Source organism: Bidens hawaiensis, unplaced genomic scaffold, assembly GCF_021521415.1.
Source record: "Bidens hawaiensis isolate Kalapana, Puna unplaced genomic scaffold, B.hawaiensis_p1.1 tig00025010_1, whole genome shotgun sequence".
Classification (NCBI taxonomy): domain Eukaryota; kingdom Viridiplantae; phylum Streptophyta; class Magnoliopsida; order Asterales; family Asteraceae; genus Bidens; species Bidens hawaiensis.
The window spans coordinates 88,685-109,275 of NW_027493974.1; the positions used below are offsets into that span (position 1 = coordinate 88,685).

Here is a 20,591-nt window from a genome sequence, read left to right on the forward strand (position 1 = left end):
GCAGACGTCTCCTTTTAAGGAAGTCTTGCGGGTCCTAACCACCTCTGCTGGGACCTACCTCTTCAAGTCCCCCCAGTCCAATGTTCTGCTCATGAATGTTTAATAAAGTGAGGTGAACTTTTGGACTTAAGCAAGGGGTTTTTGAAAAGGGTTTAGTTTTATGGGTTTTCCGCGGGAAGTCTTACCCACAAGTTTCCCAATGTCACGCAGAATTTCCCAATGTTCTGCTTGATCTCTGGGATGATGCGGATAGGTCTGTAACCTCCCCGCAAGTCAGGAGCGTTTAGAACCTTTTGTGTAGATTCTCCATGAGGTCTTGGTGGTTTTGAACATAGTGATCAATCATGTTATAACCACCAATTCCATCCTGAAGTTTCAAACAATCTAGTTCTTGACGTTCCCGCTATGCGGGGATGTTAATCCCGTTTCTGCAAGCATGGCCCAGAAGATCCTTCTTGGTTTCAATTCCCATGGAGTGCTCGGTATGCGAAGGGTTTTGCCTTGACGCTGTACCCGCACTTCGTCTTATTAGTTACTTTACTCCCAAGGTATCCCTGGCGTTAAATCCCTGCAGGGCTAGGTGCGTGAAGGGTTTTGCCTTAACACTGTACCCGCACCTGACTTATGGTTGCCGAGGTGTTCCTGGCGTCTAATCCCCTGCGGGCGCTAGGTATGTGAAGGGTTTTTCCTTAACACTGTACCCGCGCCCGACTTACAATTGGGTGCCGAGGTATGACTTTTTACGGGTGTTAGGTATGTGGAGGGTTTTGCCTTAACACTGTACCTGTGCCCGTTTTGTAGTTGGGTGGAATGCCAAGGTTTTCTCGGCTTCACTTCCCTGTGGGTGCTAGGTATGTGAAGGGTTTTGCCTTAACACTGTACCCGCACCCGGCTTTATAGTCGGGTTTTTTCCGGTTTCCGTTCCCTGCGGGTGCTAGGTATGTGAAGGGTTTTGCCTTAACACTGTACCCGCACCCGGCTTCATAATTGGGTTTTTCCGGTTTCCGTTCCCTGCGGGTGCTAGGTATGTGAAGGGTTTTGCCTTAACACTGTACCCGCACCCGGCTTCATAATTGGGTTTTTCCGGTTTCCGTTCCCTGCGGGTGCTAGGTATGTGAAGGGTTTTGCCTTAACATTGTACCCGCACCCGGCTTCATAATTGGGTTTTTCTGGTTTCCGTTCCCTGCGGGTGCTAGGTATGTGAAGGGTTTTGCCTTAACACTGTACCCGCACCCGGCTTCATAATTGGGTTTTTCCGGTTTCCGTGCCCTGCGGGTGCTAGGTATGTGAAGGGTTTTGCCTTAACACTGTACCCGCACCCGACTTCATAGTTGGGTATTCTTGGCCTCTGTTCCCCTCGGGTGCTAGGTATGTGAAGGGTTTTGCCTTAACACTGTACCCGCAGCCGTCTTACGGTCAACTGGATAGCCAGGGTAAGGGGTTTTTCCCGCTTACTTTTCGAATCTTTTTGAATCTTTGAAATTTGAAAAGTTGGTGAAAGGATAAGAACAGTCGTCGTGCGACGGTTTCTTCTGACTGTGTCAGGACGTGCTGGAAGTTATGGTGACGTGACATTATATGGTCGTTTCAGACGCTTTTAACGGCGCGTGGGCGCGATTTTTCGGGCGCGTGGCCGCAAAATTAAAAGCACTCGTCCTTTCAACAGCTGTTGCCTGCTTGCCTGGTGCCACATGTCACGGTTTCATTGCACCTTCAATTTCTCTCTCCTCCGCATTAAATTCATCGCATTAATTGCGATCACTATATAAAGGGGAAGAGGGTCCTTTGTAATTCACACCTTCACTTCTTCTCTTCATCTCTAAGGCGATTTCTGGTGAATACTCCCTTATTTAGTTGAGCATTCCTCCGAAATCGTTTCTTCTTCCTCTGCAATATGTCTTCCCATGATGCTGAAGCTGTAGCCGACGATAGGAGTACTGCTGGCGAGTGCCAGTGTGCTCTACCTGTCGATCTGTACCAGTACGTCGTCAGGAAATTCATGCTTGAGTCTCTTGAGCCTGAGTTTCCTGAACCCCAGCAGACTGTGTACGATGTCCCCAGTGGCAAGATCGGGGTATATGCTGCATTTTTTGTTTATGGGAACCTTAGGTTCCCATTGACAAAGTTTGTGTACCGTGTCCTGGAGAGGCACGGTGTGCACCTGACCGAGGTGCATCCGATGGCGATTGCCAAGATTCGGCACTTCGAGTGGGTGTGCCGAATTCTGGGCATTGAGCCCTATGTGGACCGCCTGATGACCTTCTATACTTGGAGGTGCATCCAAGGGTGGTACACCCTGACAACCCGGATCAAGGGTTTGAAGATTTGCGCGACCGAGCGCAGTCTCCGATCGTGGAAGCGGGAGTTCTTCTACATTTCTGCCCGCGCCATCCCCATTGCCATGAAGTTTAAGAAGGGGCAAGCGCTTCCGAGCCTTCACGCTTCCAACTACCAGGAGGCGGAATGGTTCGCGAAGATATCTCGGGTCCAATCTCCGGTTTACCGGTTTGCGGAGTCCGGGATGGTGATGCTGGGGATGAGCCGGGTATGGAAGGAGGCGTCTCGGTTTCCCATCCTTCTCGAATACGGTTTGAACTCTATTCCTTATGGTATGTCTTGTCTTTCTTGCTGGTATGAGTTTGTCTTCTAACTGTTTCTTTTCTTTCAGAGGGGAACGATTTGGAGTCGCTCCTGTACCCGCGGGAAGCTGACGGTCTCGTGCGGGTGGGTACTCGTGCTCTAGACGAGAACGAGTTGCCCATCTTGGAACAAACGGCGGATCGGTTTGTGGAGGTCTATCCGCTGGGCCACGAGATCCTGAGCCACCGGCGGCCAGGTAAGGCGTTATTCTCTCCTCCACCCCTCAATGCTGTACCCGCTGCTGGAGTTCCTGACATCCTGTCTTCTTCTGAGGAATCCGCAGATGGTCCTCCGTTGGTGCGGAAGAAGAGGGCTGCCGGCGGGAAAGGGAAAGAGAAGGTGGCCTCCACAGCTGATCCGGTGCTTCTATCTGACACCGAGTCAGATAGTGAAGAGGTGGCGGGGAACCCCGGTGGTGAGAAGACCACTGCTCCGGAGGCTACGACTGTTACCTCCGGAGAACCAACGACGACGACGGTGACCGGCATCAAGAGACCGGTTCCATCGGGCTCGTCCCCGCCCGTCCGTACATTCAGGCTCAAGAAAACCCGTAAGTACAAACATCCTTATCTTTGTAGATTTATCACTTTATAAATTTATTGAAACACTTATCCTTTTGTGTAGGCGTGGATGTTGACGCATTCCAGGGTGGAGCGCAGAGGAGTACCCCTCCGCCGATGACGGTAGGCTCGGTCAGCCTACCTGAGGCGACGACCCAGGCGCCTGCGCCTGCTTCCGCTGGATCAGTTGCTCACTCCCTTGAGCCGACTGTTCCAGCTGAGATGACGTCACCGCCGGTGGTAAGTGCGATTTTTACAGCATCTTTCACCGAGCCGGCGGTTACGATTGCTGCGGATTCCGCGGCGGCGACCACGGCGGCGACCACGGCGGCCGCTACTATGCCTCCGCCACCGGCAACGACGGCCGGCCCATCAGGTACGCGCGGGGCTTCTCGCCAATCTTTGTCACCTTCCCATCTGCCCGACCTTTTGGATGGATTTCCCTTAAGTTCAGGCGATGGGTTTGGTGGCTATCGGCCTGTGATCGACCCTACAGGTGCGTAGGGTTCTTTTGGCCTTATATATCTTTTCATCTTTTTCCTAACTGCTTTGTTTCTTTTGCAGTGTCGGATTCCAATGAAGTGTATGTTCTGCGATGGAACATCCGCCGAGGAACAACCCTTCGTACCCCTGTGGAGTGCGTGGAATGGGCTCGCCACGCTGCTCCCCATGGTGCGTTGGGGGAAGCCATGGCTAGCTACCAGGAGGGTAGGCTAACCAATGAGATTCGGGTTCTCCAGGCCCGGATGCAGCCGCGCGTCGAGCTGCTTTGTCGTGAAAACGACAAGTTGAAAGCAGCTCGCGCCAAGGAAGTATCTCAAGCGCGGGCTCTTCGGGAGGAGAACCAACAGTTGGCCGCAGCTGCTGCGGAGAAGGAGAAGGCCTTCAAGGCCCTCGAGGTTGAGGTTCAAGCGCGACTCGAGGCCCGCTCCAAGGCTGCCCAAGCTGTTAACGAACAGCTTCGGCTGGCTAAGGAGACTGCGAGGAACGCAACCGAGAGGGCCACCAAGGCTGAAGCCGTTGCTGAGCCTTTACGCGTGGAGAACGAGGAGCTCAAGGCCAAATTAGAGGCTCTCCAACGTGCTCATGATGCCTTGGCGATGGAAGATGCCAAGAAGCTCCAAAAGATCCTGGACCAGAGGGGCGTGCTTGACCACACCGAGCGGAAGCTTAAGGGCGTTGAAGAGGCTGCTGCAAAGGAAGTGCTACTTGCCAACCTTAACAAAAGCGAAGCCGAACGCGCCCGCACCCAAGCTCAAGCCGCCCTCCAAGAAGCTCTGGTTGCCAAGGAATGGCTTCTTCGAGAAGCGTTGTCTCAGGTATGTTTAGCTTTACGTCTTCACGCTTTTCTTTGTACATAGAAAAGGTGTTTGACACTTGTATTTTCTTTGTAGGTTGTGCATCGGGTCTTCTCAGAGACTACTTACGATGATGCCATGAGCGCAGCCCTCAACGCTTCTCATGAGGATGGGGAAAAGGCCGGCTTCCTGCTTGGTCTAGGGTTCGTTGAGAAAGGCGTCCCGCCTTCCAACTTCCCTTTGTTCGATGTGGACACCGAAGCTGCATATGACCAAGCGGTGAACCAATATGCCGCCTTCCCGCATCCGGTGGTGGAAAAGGTGAAGGAAGTCGCTGCTGCTGATGATGGACTTGCTATCCTCAAGGCTTTCCTTGAACCGCCACGCTCTACTGATGGGGCGGGTCCAAGTGGAAGTGGTCCTGAAGCTTGATTCTGAGGATCCCTTCCCGCTGCTAGGATAGACTAGATTTTGTTTTGTAGGCGGGTAGTTACCCGGCCATTCTTGTAATATATCTTTTGTGAAATACAAATCTTTTTGTGGATAAGACTGTTATTTCCTTTGGGTTCATTGCTTTATAAACCTTATATGACTTGCATACTTAGTTTAAATTAGCGATTTCCCAAGTGTTTAGAATAAGTTAACCTTGAATGTGGTTGACAGTAGGTTGAAGTTTTGCTTCCCCCTTTGTGAGTGTGCGGATAGGTCCGGCACTTGCACTTGGTAGGATGGCTAAACTCTTCCCCTTTAACTGTCCTGCGTGAAGGTCTTGTCATTTTCTGGGTTTATGCGGGTTTTGCCGCCTTCCCCACGCAACAATTCTTCACTTGATGCGGTGAATACCGGCCTTAGTGTTCGAATCGACCGTTCAACGCGTGGTTGTTAATAGGTTAGTGTTCAGCTTCCTCTACCAGGATTCATGCGGATATACCGGCACTTTCACATAGTGGGATGGCTGAACCTTTCCCCTTTAACTGACCTGCGTAAAGGTTCTGTCGTTTTTTTTGGTTTATGCGGGTTTTGCCGCCTTCCCCACGCAATGACTCTTCTTGATGCGATGACTACCGGCATTAGTGTTCGAATCGACCGTTCAACGCGTGGTTGTTAATAGGTTAGTGTTCAGCTTCCTCTACCAGGATTCATGCGGATATACCGGCACTTTCACATAGTGGGATGGCTGAACCTTTCCCCTTTAACTGACCTGCGTGAAGGTTTGATGCTTTTGGGTTTGTGCGGGTTTTGCCGCCTTCCCTGCGCAACGATTCTTCACTTGATGCGGCGGATACCGGCATCTCCATGTGCAAAGTTCATAAAATATAAATGTAAAATCATCAGCTTCAATTTGAAGGAGAATCGTTTCCATTAGAAGTGGCTCTAGGCCTTTTCTTTACAAATTTGGAATTGATCTACATATAAACTGTGTAATTGAGCTCCCATTAGGCGTGGCTTGGATGGGAGCACCATCGAGCCGACATGTATCTTGTGGTTGAACCTTTACCTTATTGTGTTCTTTTTAGGATATTGAACTTTACCTTGTGGTTCATGATCTTCCTAACAAGAATTTTGTAATATAAATTCATAAACAATATCAAGGACAATGATATCGAAATTTATCTCGTTTTCATCCAAGAGTGAGTTTTATATGCTAGTTGTCAACAATTTTGAGTTTTATATCCAAGAATATTGATGGATCGAAATTTTGATGGGCCTCTTAAGATTTTGCAATTTCAACTTAAATACATATAACAAATGAAATGAGTCAAACAAAATGAAAATTACTTGAAATTGCATTGATCATCTTATATAACCTTGACAATAGCATTATTAAACGATATAAGCCTATTATTTGTTATTATAACTATTATATCATTTTCATCAATTACTTATAATATTACAAAATAATGACGCGGAACCAAAAGTATTATTCACGTGACAATATTATAAATATCTTAATAAGTTATTATAAACGATTATTTAAAGCGTAAGATCACGCACACGCCTCCTACAAACTCAAAGGTTAAACACTTGTTTCAATGAAAACCACATGACTATAAACATGTTTAACTCTTTTTTTTTCATAACTATTCTTTTTATTCTTCACCTTGTTCTATGGTGAAACTCGAACCTGTGTCTTCACTGGGTGACACCAACACTTTTACCGGCATATAGAATAGAAGAAGAGGTAGGATGCCATGTTACATTAAAACGACCAAAATCTAAATCATGGATAAAAATTCGAAACAATTGACAAACAAATATGCATGTTATGATGTTATCCATTTGTGGGATTGACAAGTGTAAAGTGTCACCAAACAATGTACACAATTAATTTTATAAAACCAATAGTAGACCCCCAATGGAACATGTCATCGAACACATCGTTACCACACACGTGTAAACCCCCAATCCTCACTCGTGTGAAACCTGGTTTGAACCATGGTCTACCCATAGGCTCACCAAACCCTCAACTGCCTAACGGATCACAATAATAATATTTCTTAATTAATAGTAGGAGTGTGTAATAAACTTGAAAATTAAACTCATCGTGATCGAATAGAAATAAATACCGACGGCTTGGTTCTATGTTTTTGTAAATACTAAACCGAACCAAATCAAATTTCTATATTTTGGTTTTTTATTTTTTATTTTAAATAATCTATAACAAATTAATAAATATATAAAATATATAATAAGCAATTAGTTAATAATTAACAAAATTATTTATACATAAATTCATTATTTTTGACCAATTTTTTTCCGGCATTAAATTTACAAGCTCAAATAACAAAAATAAAATAAAAAACGAAACCAAAAGGAAATTTGAAAAACCGAAACTGAACGGTTTCAAAAATCCAAAAACCTTTGGTTTTAGCTTAAAAGCTCCCCAAATCGAACTATGCATACCCCGAAATTCATTATTTTTTACCAACCTTTTTTTCCTAAAATTTCAAGCTCAAATGGTAAAAACCAAAGAAAACAAAAAAAATGAAAAATAAAAAACCGAATTTTGGTTTTTGGTTTGAATTTCGACCCAAACCAAACCATATAGACTGTAGTTAATAATAGATCACAATAATAATATTATTAATATTATATAAGAATTTAATAAATATGTAACTCAAATATTTTTGTCCAAATGTATAATAATCAATTTAGTTAATAATTAACAAAATCATTTATACCTAAATTCATTATTTTTAACCAATTTTTTTTGTCTAAATTTTTAAACTCAAATGACAAAAACAAAAAAAAATCAAAACCGAATCAAAACCAAAAGTAAAATTTGGAAAATCAAAACCGAACAATTTCATAAATTCAAAAACCGAAGTTTTAGTTTTTTACTTAGTTTTAGTCCAAATCCGATCCAAACCGAACTCTACACGCCCCAAATTAATAGTTGGCTCAAGAGTCAAGCTCCTAAGCCTAAAATCGCATAAGAATTATCGAAGACAAACACAACATAATAATAATAATAATAAACCAGTGACGATCTTCTCGATGCTGCTACTCTCTCTCCTCATTTCTTGCCAATAAATCTCTCTTATTTGCTCTGTTTCTTCGCCCCATTCGGATCTTTTGAGATACCCGTCTCTCCAAACTCTTCAATTTCGGATCTTTATTGTCTTTGGGATTCAATTCGCCAGGTAATTGTTATCAAGATTGTAACTTTATGCCTTCTTGAACTCTTGATTGATGAATGGTTGGTGGGTTTTTTTGTTAATTAGCTTATCTTGGTTGAATTCTAGCTGATTTTAGCTCAATTTGGGTATTTGGTATTCAAATACTTATAGTAAAACCATGATAATTAGGAGCTCAAATTTGGATGCTATTGAATTATTATATACTTTTGTTAGTTGGTTTATTAGTGTTATTATTATTATTATTTAATTGAAATGTTTCAAGAAATCATTTGCATCTTTAGTATTGAAGTTATTGTTATTATATGTAAAGAGTATTATTATTGGTTTAGATCTGTAGTTCATGTGTTGGTGATCTACAATAGAATGAAGTTAATCTGAAATGAATAAAATTTGAGTTTCTTGACTTGAATATGTTGTATTTTTAGCAAGTTTATCCAGTGTGATGTAATTTGTTTGTCGGATTTTATGAGAAAAATAAATGTGGGATTTGGTGGGAGTATGTTCAAATAAAAATGCTGACTTTTGTTATTATTTATATATAAAATTATAAATATATCTAAAGCTTGCTTCATCTTGAATCTTGATGTATATTTCCCCTGTTTTTAATAACTTCTTTGACTTTTTTCTGGTCAATTAGGGCAAGAATTTGAAAACATGGCTTCGGTAACGCAATCGCCGGTCAATTTGTCGGGGAGTTTGTCTTCTGCAACTTCGGCTTCGGATCTTCTTCGAAGCTCCATTAATGGTGTTAATGGTGTACCGCTAAAAACGTTAGGCAGAGGGCGTGTGGGGCCCGGTCGAAAGCGTTATAATATAGTTGCAAAAGTGAGGAAAGTGAAGAAACATGAATACCCGTGGCCTCAAGATCCGGATCCAAATGTTAAGGGCGGAGTTCTTAGTCATCTTTCGCCGTTTAAGCCGTTGAAGGAAAAACCGAAGCCTGTTACTTTGGAGTTTGAGAAACCGCTTATGGATTTGCAGAAGAAAATCATCGATGTAAATATATTATTTTAATGTTTTAAATGTGATTACTTTGTAGTGGTCTAGATTTAAAGAATATGTTTAAAAGTTCTTGTTTTTTTATGTTGTTTTCAGGTGCAAAAGATGGCCAATGAAACTGGTTTAGATTTCAGTGATCAAATTATTTCTTTAGAGAACAAATATCAGCAGGTATAAAGTTACTTCTTTTCAAATGATTTTTTTAATAATGTGACTTGTTGGTTTATATTGAACATATTTTGCTTCTAATTGTCTGATTATTTTATCAGTTTTGGGCTATAAGTATCATACTAACTGAGTAAATGCAATAGAATTGACTATAGAATGGTAAAATGGCATTACCTTTTCAATTTCTGGTTGACCATGTTCCCAGAAAAAAGATACTTATTTACCCTTTTAACCTAATTTGAGAGAAATTATGGGCTGTTTTTATTTTAAGATTGAAGGAAAATATATTTTGATTATGAAGCAAGACATAACTCCTTTTTTCACTTTTGGCCATTTTATGTAATAATTTTTAAATAACCAGAATTTACCGAAGTCAAACATCTGATGATTATCTAATTATTTCAACTGATTATCTGGTTCTAAATTATCAAATTCACATAATTACTTTCGGAACACAGATCCCGTTTCAAATATAATTTCCATAGTATAGTGCGTACGGAATATGAATCCTGTTTTCACGTATTCACCTTTCTTTAAATTTATTTTTTAATTATAATGCTGTTAATCCATCATTTCTTCCGTTTTTCTTATATATTTGTTTTGCAGGCTCTTAAAGATCTCTATACGCATTTGACTCCCATTCAACGGGTCAACATTGCACGACACCCTAACAGACCAACTTTTCTTGATCATGTATTCAACATTACCGATAAGGCAAGTTTATTTATATTTATATTTTTTTTACTTTTTGCTCTTAAAAGTTACAATTCTAACTAAATATGAAATACCCTTTTCTGAAAATTTGAAATTTACAGTTTGTTGAGCTTCATGGTGACCGGGCGGGATATGATGATCCTGCAGTCGTGACTGGAATTGGAACTATTGATGGCAGACGGTTTATGTTTATGGGCCATCAAAAGGGTAGAAATACTAAAGAAAACATTCAAAGAAACTTTGGAATGCCTACACCACATGGGTAAGATTATGGGGTGTTCGGATGTGTGTAAACGAACCGAACAAACACAAACGGAGCATGTTCTTGTTCTTTCGTTTAACTTCAACTAGAACAAACGATTGAACACGACAATTAAACAAACGGTGTTTTCTTGTCCATGTCCGTTTGTTAAAATAATGAACATGAACATGTTCGTTTAGTTCATTCGAATATTAATAAACAGTACACTAGCGTGAACAATAGAATATAACTGAACACAGATGAACGAGCATAACTGAGAATAGTGTGCAGGCTTAAAAATTTTTTAAAACTAAAGTAAGTTGTAATGAACATTCACGAACGTGACATGTGCTCATATTCGTTTGTTTAGCTAAATGAACAAAGCTTTATGCTCATGTTCACTCATTTATTATACGTATAAACAAACTGTTCACTGAACGTTTGGTTCATTTACATGCCTATTTATAGTCATTTAGTTATCTATTCTTAAAATTTGATACTATTTTATTTATAGGTACCGTAAGGCTCTAAGAATGATGTACTATGCGGACCACCATGGGTTCCCTATTGTGACATTTATCGACACTCCGGGAGCATTTGCTGACCTTAAATCAGAAGAATTAGGTCAAGTATGTAAACTTTTATTATTATTATTATTATTATTATTATTATTATTATTATTATTATTATTATTATTATTATTTGTATCATTGTTAAGAACATCAGTTAATTGGTTGATTTATTTGTATGTAGGGTGAAGCTATTGCTCACAATTTAAGGACTATGTTCGGTCTGAAGGTACCGATCGTTTCAATTGTGATTGGTGAAGGTGGCTCTGGTGGTGCTTTAGCCATTGGTTGTGCTAATAAGTTGCTAATGCTTGAAAATGCTGTCTTTTATGTTGCCAGGTGACTATAAAACTTGATCTCATTTTATAAAAATCTAGATTAGCGCATGCGATAATAATAATTGTAGAATCATTTTGTTTAAACCACTAGAGACCTTTTTTATGTGTCAAAAGCGTAACTGTTCCATCTATTTTCGCACAAAAGGTTGAAAACTTAATAGGCAATTTCATTGTAAAACTTCAAAATTACATATTTATGTATTTTGTAATATTATGGTTCACAATAAACATCATGGAATCAGGTTACTTATAACTGAATATTGATTTTTTTCACTGAATAAATGAAGATATTGTTATAAGCTTAACGTTGTTTTTTTATTAATTTGTTCAGTGAAACAAAGTTGGCATAAGTAACTGATTTTCTCTTATTTACTGTGCAAAGGGTAAATATGATATATGAAATTTTGAACTATTAAAAAAGTGTGTATTTTTTTTTCTAAACTTCATAATTTCGTATTTACCATTTCAAAATGCTAAGAGTATTTTATTTATCTAAGCTATAGGAAAATAAATTATTACTGTGAATAATCTCAGCACATAATATTCTCTTTTTTTATTTAGTGAAAAAGGTTGTTACTAGTTATTAGTATAATTTTATTGAATATAAGATATAAAATATGATAATTCAAAATACTTAAAGGGGTATATAACTATATATTGTGCTTATTTAGTTTATTGACTTATTCCTTAATTTTATTTAATTTTCCATGGTATAGCCCAGAAGCATGTGCAGCAATTCTGTGGAAGACTGCCAAAGCCTCACCAAAGGTGGTGAAACGGTTCTATTTTGTTTTTATTTGTTTACAAAATATCGTGAAACACTCAAAATTTTTACGTATATTTTTCTTTTCATTTATAGGCAGCTGAGAAGCTCAAAATCACAGCTAATGAGCTTTGTAAGCTACAAATTGCTGATGGCATCATCTCCGTAAGATTCTTCCCATATCTCATTTGATTTGGCCATTTAAATAACACAAGAATCCATAAATCAAGAATTAAGAGAAAATAAAGTTTCTTGAAATTTATTAGTTTGAACGATACTATTATATTTTAATATAAAGTTACGTCTTTATTTAAAAGATATAAGCCGTTCGGTTTGGTTAACTTTTATAATGGTAATTTCAGGAACCGCTTGGTGGCGCACATGCAGATCCACACTGGACCTCACAACAAATAAAAAAATCCATTCTTGACTCAATGGATGTAAGTTTGTGTAATTTCGACTCGGTTACTTGTAAACCAGTCAATTTGGATTGTGGGTCAAACGGGCAATATTGAAAAAAAATGCCTTGAAAATCAAACGGGTCAAATAGGTCATAAGTCAACCAAAGTGTATTCTAATCTAATGCATAAGACCTCTTAAATCATTTTAGTAGAAGCACTAGTTATTTATTAAAAGTTTTGACAAAAAGCTTTTCGGGTCAAATAGGTCAAAAGTCAACTAAAGTGTATTTTTAATATTATTATTAAAATAACATAATTACTTTTATCATATTTGACCCACTAATTATTTATTTTTGCGTATTGGACAAAGTGTTTTGGGTCAACCTAAACCTATCCGGCCCGTTTCAACCTACCCGTTTTTTGAACTCTTATTTTGTCAATGCTTACATTATATTGTATATATAGGAGCTCGAAAAAATGGGGACCGAGGAATTATTAAGACATAGAATGCTGAAATTTCGCAAGATTGGCGGGTTCCAAGAAGGTTTGCCTGTTGAGCCAGAGAAGAAAGTCAACATGAAAAGAAAAGATGAACCAAGACCGGGTCTTATTTCAGACAAAGTGTTGCAGGGTGAAGTTAATAAACTAAAAGAACAAATCATGAAAGCAAAAGAATCATCTTCAATAGATATGGATCAAAACGGGCTGATTGAAAAACTTAAACGAGAGATTAATTACGAGTTTTCCGAGGCAGCTAAAGCGCTAGGTATTGAAGAAAAATTAAGCAAAATGCGTGAAGAATTTGCGAAAGCGGAAACCGAAAAATTGACTTCCGATCAAATCGAGAATCTTGAGAATTTGAAGAACGAGTTTAATGAGAATTTAGCTTCGGCTCCTAACTATGGACGGTTGAAGTATAAGCTAAGCTTGTTAAAGGAAATAACCGAAGCGAAAACCTTTCCTGAACATTACAAAAAGACCCTTCTTTTGAAGGCGAAAGTCAACGAGAAGTTCAAAGAGGTTTTGAAAAAGTCAACCCTGAAGCAAAAAATTGAGAATTTGAAAAAACAAGTTGAAGAATCTGGCGTGTCTTCCATTGAAGAACTTGATCAAGAACTTAAAGAGAAGGTTCTAGAAGTTAGTGAAGAAGTTGAATCTGAATTCGTTAGCGCGCTTGAATCTTCGGGAATCCACGTGACTTCAAAGTTAGGTCAAAGTTCAGTGTCGGTGATTAAAGCTAAAATTGATGAACTTAATGCAGAAGTTAACCAGATAATTCAAGATGTTATTGAATCTACACCTGATTTGAAGAACAAGTTTGAGATATTGAAACTTGAGGTGGTAAAAGACAAAACTGCCCCTAGTAAGGAATCAAAGGCAAAGATTGAGGCTTTGCAGAAGCAAATTAAGGAGGGTGTTGCCGATGTCATGAGTTCTGCGGCAGTTAAAGAGAAATATGAACAATTGCAGGCTGAACTCGCTGAGCTTTCCGGTGGATCGGATGGAAGTTTGATCAAGGAACCGATTAATGCATGATGTAAGTTTAATATTTCTCGTACCCTTTTCGGTTTTGAAGTTGACTTTGACTTTAAAGTCGGATCTTTATATAAAAAAGTTTAGATGGTTATTAGTTTTAGACAAAAACCCATATTATCAGTATTTTGGTTTTCTAGTCTTTACAATGTGATTCTTGTAGACAAATAAGTAAAAAAGTCAATACCTTTGACCTCAAAAGTCAAAAGGGTTCCTCAAAAGTCAATAACCAATTAAGTATTTATTTTAGCAAACCCATATTTTATACATCTTGAGTTTCTAGCCTTTACAATTTGATCACCATATTCAGTTAAATCAGTGGCTCTTGTAGACAAATAAGTCAAAAAGTCAACACATTTGACCTCAAAAGTCAAAAGGTTTCTTCTTCTATGTTACAAATAACCAATCAAGTATTTATTTTTGCAGTTAATAAAATCTGGTGACACTACACTGAGTTCCGGAACGTGGATTAATGAGCTTTAATTTGGATTATCTCAATCGTCACCGCGGTTAAGTTAACCATTTATCATATTTGGGGCAAAGACCTGGCTTCTTTAAAAGTGTGCTGTCTGAGTTTAGTTTTTGTTATTTTATCAACTTTTATATAAATTTTTCTTGAATTTAATATTGTGGTTTAGTTTCATAACAGACAATTCAATGAGACAAGAATACCATGTTTTGTAAATTTTTCTTCTTATTACCAGGAAATGCCAATAATTTGCCCTCTTTTATTTATATTGAATCTTTGTTGCAGAAGTGTTTATGATTTGCTTATTGAAAATGATTTTTGTGATAAAAAAATTAACTTTTGTGATTATGTGATCAAAAATTATTTAACAAAATAATACAAAGTGTAAGCGTATATTCTTTCGAAGCTTCGACTTTTCGTCCTTTAATTTCTGAACGGGTAAAATAACCAACCGTCCATTATTGAAAAGGACGTAAAATGTTCAAAATAAGAACATAATGGATGATATCTGTTATTTCCTTCATTTAAGGACGAAAAGTGCAATTTGGCGGTATATTAAAATAATGAAAAGTGTAATTTACTCTAATATATAACTTACATTTGAACATAATGGAGAGTGCGTAGCCTAAATACAAGAAAGTCGACGTTCTAAAAATATATATATAACTTACATTTACACAAGATTGAAAACATCTCCCCCTCTTCTCTTTAACCTACACCTTTATATCACACAACACTCCACCCTTGATATTAACACAGTTTGTACAACAAACATATATCACTATTGTGATCTCCCTATCTATAAAATGCAACTATTGCATCATGTTATGAGGTTCATTTGGATCTTTTTTTTTCTCATAAAAATCTAAAACACGCGCTCGCCCGTAGCAAAAAGGTTCCAAAATACGGCTGTGGCAAAATACAGACTGGCTGTCACGGTTAAAAAAGCTTGAAATGATCCCAGCCATTGCACAAAGTAACCTGTCCCGATCGTGCTGATTATTGCAGCCAATGTCCCAGCAGAGTTTGAAATTCCTGTTTATTTAATATAAAAATAATATTAATAAAAGGAAATCTAATTCTGAATCATGATGTTGAAATTTTAAACTACATACCATGAAGAAACCCTGCATATTGAGGTGCAATATCCTATGAAAAAAAAAGGTACAATAGTGTTAGTATCAAATTATAAATCTGAACGGGTCTGATTTTGACTTTAGAATGAAACTGTTGACTTTCAAAAGCGAGAGTTCGAGAAATGAAACTTACTTGCATATTTAACAGGAATCCAGCTTGACTGAAAGAGCTCAAGCTGAGTGCAACTGTAATGAACACGGATGCAACTGTCGGTGACGTGGCATAGTTTAAGCAAAGCAAAGCCAATCCGGGCCCAATAAAACCAATCGACTGCAAAGTTCAACACGATCAAATCAAATTTAGATGATTATTACATCAATATATAATATGATTTTTTGGTTCAACAAAAAAAAATTGGTCAAAAGACTCAAAATTACCTGCATGACTTTTCGAACAAAAGTCAACGAGTATCCCGCTCTTATTAAATAATCAGAAGCAGCACCCGCAACATACCCTGAAAACGCCATCGTTCCCCATGGGACTGCGCTAAACCAAGCTGCTTGCTTTAAGTTTACATTAAATACCTATTTATAAAAAACAAAAATCATATCTTAATAAACAAGAATAGACACGTGTCAAGTGGGATCCACTTGGTGGACCCCGCTCTAGCGAGCATTATTCATTATGAATCAATAATATGTAGTAATAATATTTCGTACTCACAGTTTTAAAATAAACAGGCATCCATGAGAGAAGAACAAAGTATCCCTGACACGTTAAACATGACATTATTAAATTTTGAACTTTCATAAGGATATATAATCTGCTCAACAATATAATAAAAATAAACTTACCCAATTGTTAGTCATATTAGCAAAAATGATGGCCCAAGTGGGCATTTTAGATAACAAAAGGCGTAGAGGCGGGAACTCCCCCTTTTTTAGAGACGGGGCATTTGATTTCCCGTCTTGAATTAATCTCAATTCTGAACTGCTTATCGAACGGCTTTCTTGTGGATCGTTTGCGACCCGAAGAGCCCATGTTGTTAGCCATAGAAGCCCGATAGACGAGAAGAGGGCAAACGGGCCTGTAAGCCCAATTGATGACATCACTATAGGTGTTAGTACTAACCCCACAACATTACCAAGATGAAATCCTGCCATAGATAAACCAACCGCGGTAGCCCGTTCGTTACATGGAAACCACCTAAGAAAATATATGTGCACAATTTTTAGAAATTGGATTATAATATGAAATTAAAGTATTGAGAAAATAGAAAAGTATTTACCTTGATAAAATAATGTTCATTGAAGGCATAGCAACGCCTTCTGCGAGCCCAAAGAAAGCACGGGCCGCTAAAAGGCCCATTGTTGAATGGTTTGCGGCCCATGGCGTAACAAGTGTTGCTAAAGACCACAAGAATACTCCCCAAGCTATCACCCGTTTCCCACCATATTTATCCACTAATGCTCCGCCGATAATAGATGAAAAGATGTATCCCCATAAAAAAGAAGACTATTCAAGACACAATTACATAATTATCGGTTAGTTTTGGATGTTTGTTTCCTTATACATGAAATGAACTTGGAAAAAAATATATTGTTTTTGTTTTCGGGTTTTCATTATTGGTTTATCCCTTGTTCTATAATATGAGCGTTCATGTAAAGCACTAACGGTTACTACGTAAAGAATCAAACTTTCACATGAATTATATATGGTTTACTATATATGGAGGTCACTCAACTATTCAACTTTTTTTCATTAAGGTCACTCCTCTGTTAAGTCTACTTTATAGGTCACTCAAGGGTATGTAGTTGGTTTAATTTATACCACTTTTAGCTAAAAACTTGCCAAATGACGCAAATGCACTTAAAATGTTGAAAAGATACATGCTTGAGACTTATAAATTAGTTTTAGTATTTGGGTTGCCTTGATTAAAAAAAAAAGGTTGAATGTCACATAAAGTATCCATTTATCAGGAATTGTATCATAGTACATGTTTTAGGTCATATGATTGAGGCATAAATAAGTGTCATAAATCAAAAAGGTTCTTTTCATTGTGTTTAATGAGTTTGTATATTGTGTTTAATGAGTTTGAATAAAAGTGGAATTGTACTTGGTGATACAATAAAAGTATACAAAACTACTTAGGCCTATGAAGATGTAAAATGTCTATATATTACAAGGCAATGGTTATTCACACACCCTTTTTGAATATTCACACACCCTTTTAACACATATATTATCTCTATATACACCTATAAAGGGTGTATGAATAACACATCCCTACTACAAAATAGGGATGAGCGAAATCGGGACCGGTACCGATTGGTAGCGGTACCGGTACCGATTTGGTACCGTCGGTATCGAACCGGTACCAAAGTTTTAAGTTTCGGGATCAGTACGGTACCGGTATTTCCCCATTTTTTACATCCGGTACCGGTATAATCCCGGTACCGGTAACGAACCGAATATTTCGGTACCGGGACCGGTACCAAGAATTAAGGATTTTTGGAATCGGGACCGGTCGGTACCGGTCCGGTACGATGCTCATCCCTCCTACAAAAGGTGAGGGTATGTAAAGACTAAAGTGGCACTATCAGTTCTAGAAAATTATTCACATATGTAATGTTGGTGGGATCATATAACTTAAGTCCAACTTCCACTCCTGTCTTGACACGTGTCTCAACTCCACATATCCCACAAGTCATGGCTCCTAATGACTTTTTCAAATTCTTAATTACAATAATTTCATGTTTATGATGTCACATACTCATTTTTGTGCAATTATTGATGGAATTAACAATTGTTTACTAGATCTTATATTTTTGTCAAGGATAGATGATACTTTTAGTTTATTATATTTAATAACAAGCATAAAATATTGCAAATTGCAATTTTAATTAAACTATTATATGCTTGGACCCAATCTTTCATCTCTTCAGATTTTTCTTAGTGGTTGCCACCAACTTTCTCAAGTCCAACAACCACAAAGATTTGAATAAAGTCAAATACACCCCACTATATACCATGAAGCAATTAATGCATACATACAAATACATCAACAAGATATCTTAATGAATTAAAACACAAACCAATTCAAGTGCTTGGTATATGATTATGCAAAATAAAACATGATCAATGATTCTTTTTATGAAATTTAATAGGAATCCCAAATTTTAATAATTATAAGTTTTTATTTATAACTATAACATATTGACCGATATTAATTCATACTTACACTTCGACCGATTATTATCCGAACATTTACTTTCTATTGTCAAATAGAAATCCCAATAGCAATATTGGTAGCATAATCATCATAGATTTTATACTTGATTTTCACTCGAACGTAAAAGTGAAATCAAGCATGTTACCGGCAGGGGCGAAGTCTAGTGAGGACCAGGGGCCACCCCAATAGTGCAAATTTATCCGTTTTCGTCCAAAAAGTTTTATATGTTGTGTAATTTTTACCCATTTTCGACCGAAAATTTGAGCCCCCTCCCCGGCGACGTTTTTGTTCAACTTTGACCACTGGTTAGATTGCTCTTGATAACAAAGTGAAAGTTATGATTCTCATTGGTGAAACTGTAAGTACCGATTATTACCCTATCATATTTCGGATTATTAAAATTTTATTTTTCTTATTTAATTATACCTGCACGATTCCCAAGAAAGAACTATTCCAACCATGTTTGGCGGCAAGAGGAACAACAGCAACCGACATAACAACTCTATCAGCGTTACACAAACACATCGCACACGCCATTAACGCCACCACCTTCAACCTTTCCGGCATAGCAAAATTACCCTCTTGCCCTCGTCCACGTCCACCCAGTAACCCTCTCTCTATCCCCTCCGCCGTGCACTTCACCACCCACCGTCTCTTTACATTTACAGCCGCCTCTCTGCTCTTCACACCACCATCTTGCACCTCCAAATTACCATATCTCCGGTTAATATTATACCGTAATCCCAAAAGGGTTTTTCTGGAACATATCGAATTCAAATGGGTCGTTGTTAGATTTGACGATCGTTGAGTGTACGCTGAGAATTTTGAAGTGATTGCAGCTGCAGCCATGGCGGAAGCTTTTTTGATTAAATGAAGATGATTTGGTTAATTAATATGGAATTAATTAAATATGGATACTGGGTTTGCTAATGTGATTAATCTTGGTGCCATTAATTGTATAAATGGGAAGAATTTGAATGAATTTGGTGGGTATGAAATATATGAGGAGTTAACATGTAATCGGTCACGAATCCGACGTGGCAAGACGTGTCAATGGGGTCACATCATGCTACCAAACTCTTAATGCTCAACTACCCCGTTAATGCTCGTTAGTTGGTGCAAACGGAGGTGTGTTACATACCTAACCTAATGTTATTGTTAAGAGGTTTTGGGTTGGTTGTAAGTTACTTTTGGTATGGTTTAAACTTTAAAAGCATGGTATTGTGTGTGTTCAATTTGAACTTACATACAACCTTGTTTTGGCTCTTATATTAGTTAAAAAGCCAACTTCATTCCGTCGGTGTTTTATGATGTTTATAGATATGTTTGGCAAAACTAGTTGGTGGCGGGTAGCTATAGTTTTATATATATAAATATTTAAATGTTTAGCAGAGTAGCTGAAGATTGTAATAAAATATATAAAATGACCAAAATCGGCATAGCTAAAAAACATAATACTAAATGTATATATCTTGAAAGATATATATACATTTAAGTAATTTAAATACTAAAAGTTTGTAGTTTTTTTTAAACGCTACTAGTAGGAGCGTTTCTATATGAAGCCTTTTCTTTTAATCTAAAAACTTTAAGCTCCTCCAACCAAACAAGTTTTATATATGACATAAGTTTTTATAGATAATTTTGTTCGTTTAGCTTGTGGTAACGACTTTGCAACATCATGCCACATGTATAGAATAGGCTGTAGGGACATGTGATCAAACGTTGAGACATTGTCTTCAAAATGAACTTGATCTCCATGAGTACAAGGACAACACTCTAATCTAGACACCACACACTTTTCACGATTTATAGCGTCCAACATTTCAAGCATGGTGTTGGTGTTCCTATGTTATCATCTAGTTTAGAACATCTAGAAAGTTATTCTAAGTTTCTAACATTAACAATCTAGGGATTTGTGTTTAATATTTACAACATTGGCATACTATCA

General features: G+C 38.1%; 2 protein-coding genes across 2 annotated transcripts; one reads left to right on the plus strand and one right to left on the minus strand.

The window, feature by feature from the left end:
• The first annotated feature begins 7,927 nt into the window (after positions 1 to 7,927).
• Positions 7,928 to 14,600, plus strand: LOC143570574 (acetyl-coenzyme A carboxylase carboxyl transferase subunit alpha, chloroplastic-like). Its single transcript, XM_077056197.1, has 12 exons — positions 7,928 to 8,142; positions 8,777 to 9,135; positions 9,235 to 9,309; positions 9,913 to 10,020; positions 10,122 to 10,282; positions 10,776 to 10,890; positions 11,015 to 11,169; positions 11,885 to 11,936; positions 12,028 to 12,096; positions 12,294 to 12,371; positions 12,798 to 13,869; positions 14,292 to 14,600. The coding sequence occupies exons 2-11, from the start codon at positions 8,794 to 8,796 to the stop codon at positions 13,866 to 13,868; spliced, it is 2,226 nt and encodes a 741-aa protein (XP_076912312.1). The 5' UTR covers positions 7,928 to 8,142; positions 8,777 to 8,793; the 3' UTR covers position 13,869; positions 14,292 to 14,600.
• Positions 14,601 to 14,976: 376 nt separating this feature from the next.
• On the minus strand, positions 14,977 to 19,533 carry LOC143570575 (putative anion transporter 3, chloroplastic). Its single transcript, XM_077056198.1, has 8 exons — positions 19,070 to 19,533; positions 16,700 to 16,926; positions 16,266 to 16,617; positions 16,135 to 16,179; positions 15,849 to 15,995; positions 15,604 to 15,741; positions 15,450 to 15,483; positions 14,977 to 15,369 (listed from the first exon to the last, which is right to left on the minus strand). The coding sequence occupies exons 1-8, from the start codon at positions 19,490 to 19,492 to the stop codon at positions 15,200 to 15,202; spliced, it is 1,536 nt and encodes a 511-aa protein (XP_076912313.1). The 5' UTR covers positions 19,493 to 19,533; the 3' UTR covers positions 14,977 to 15,199.
• Between the last annotated feature and the right edge of the window lie 1,058 nt (positions 19,534 to 20,591).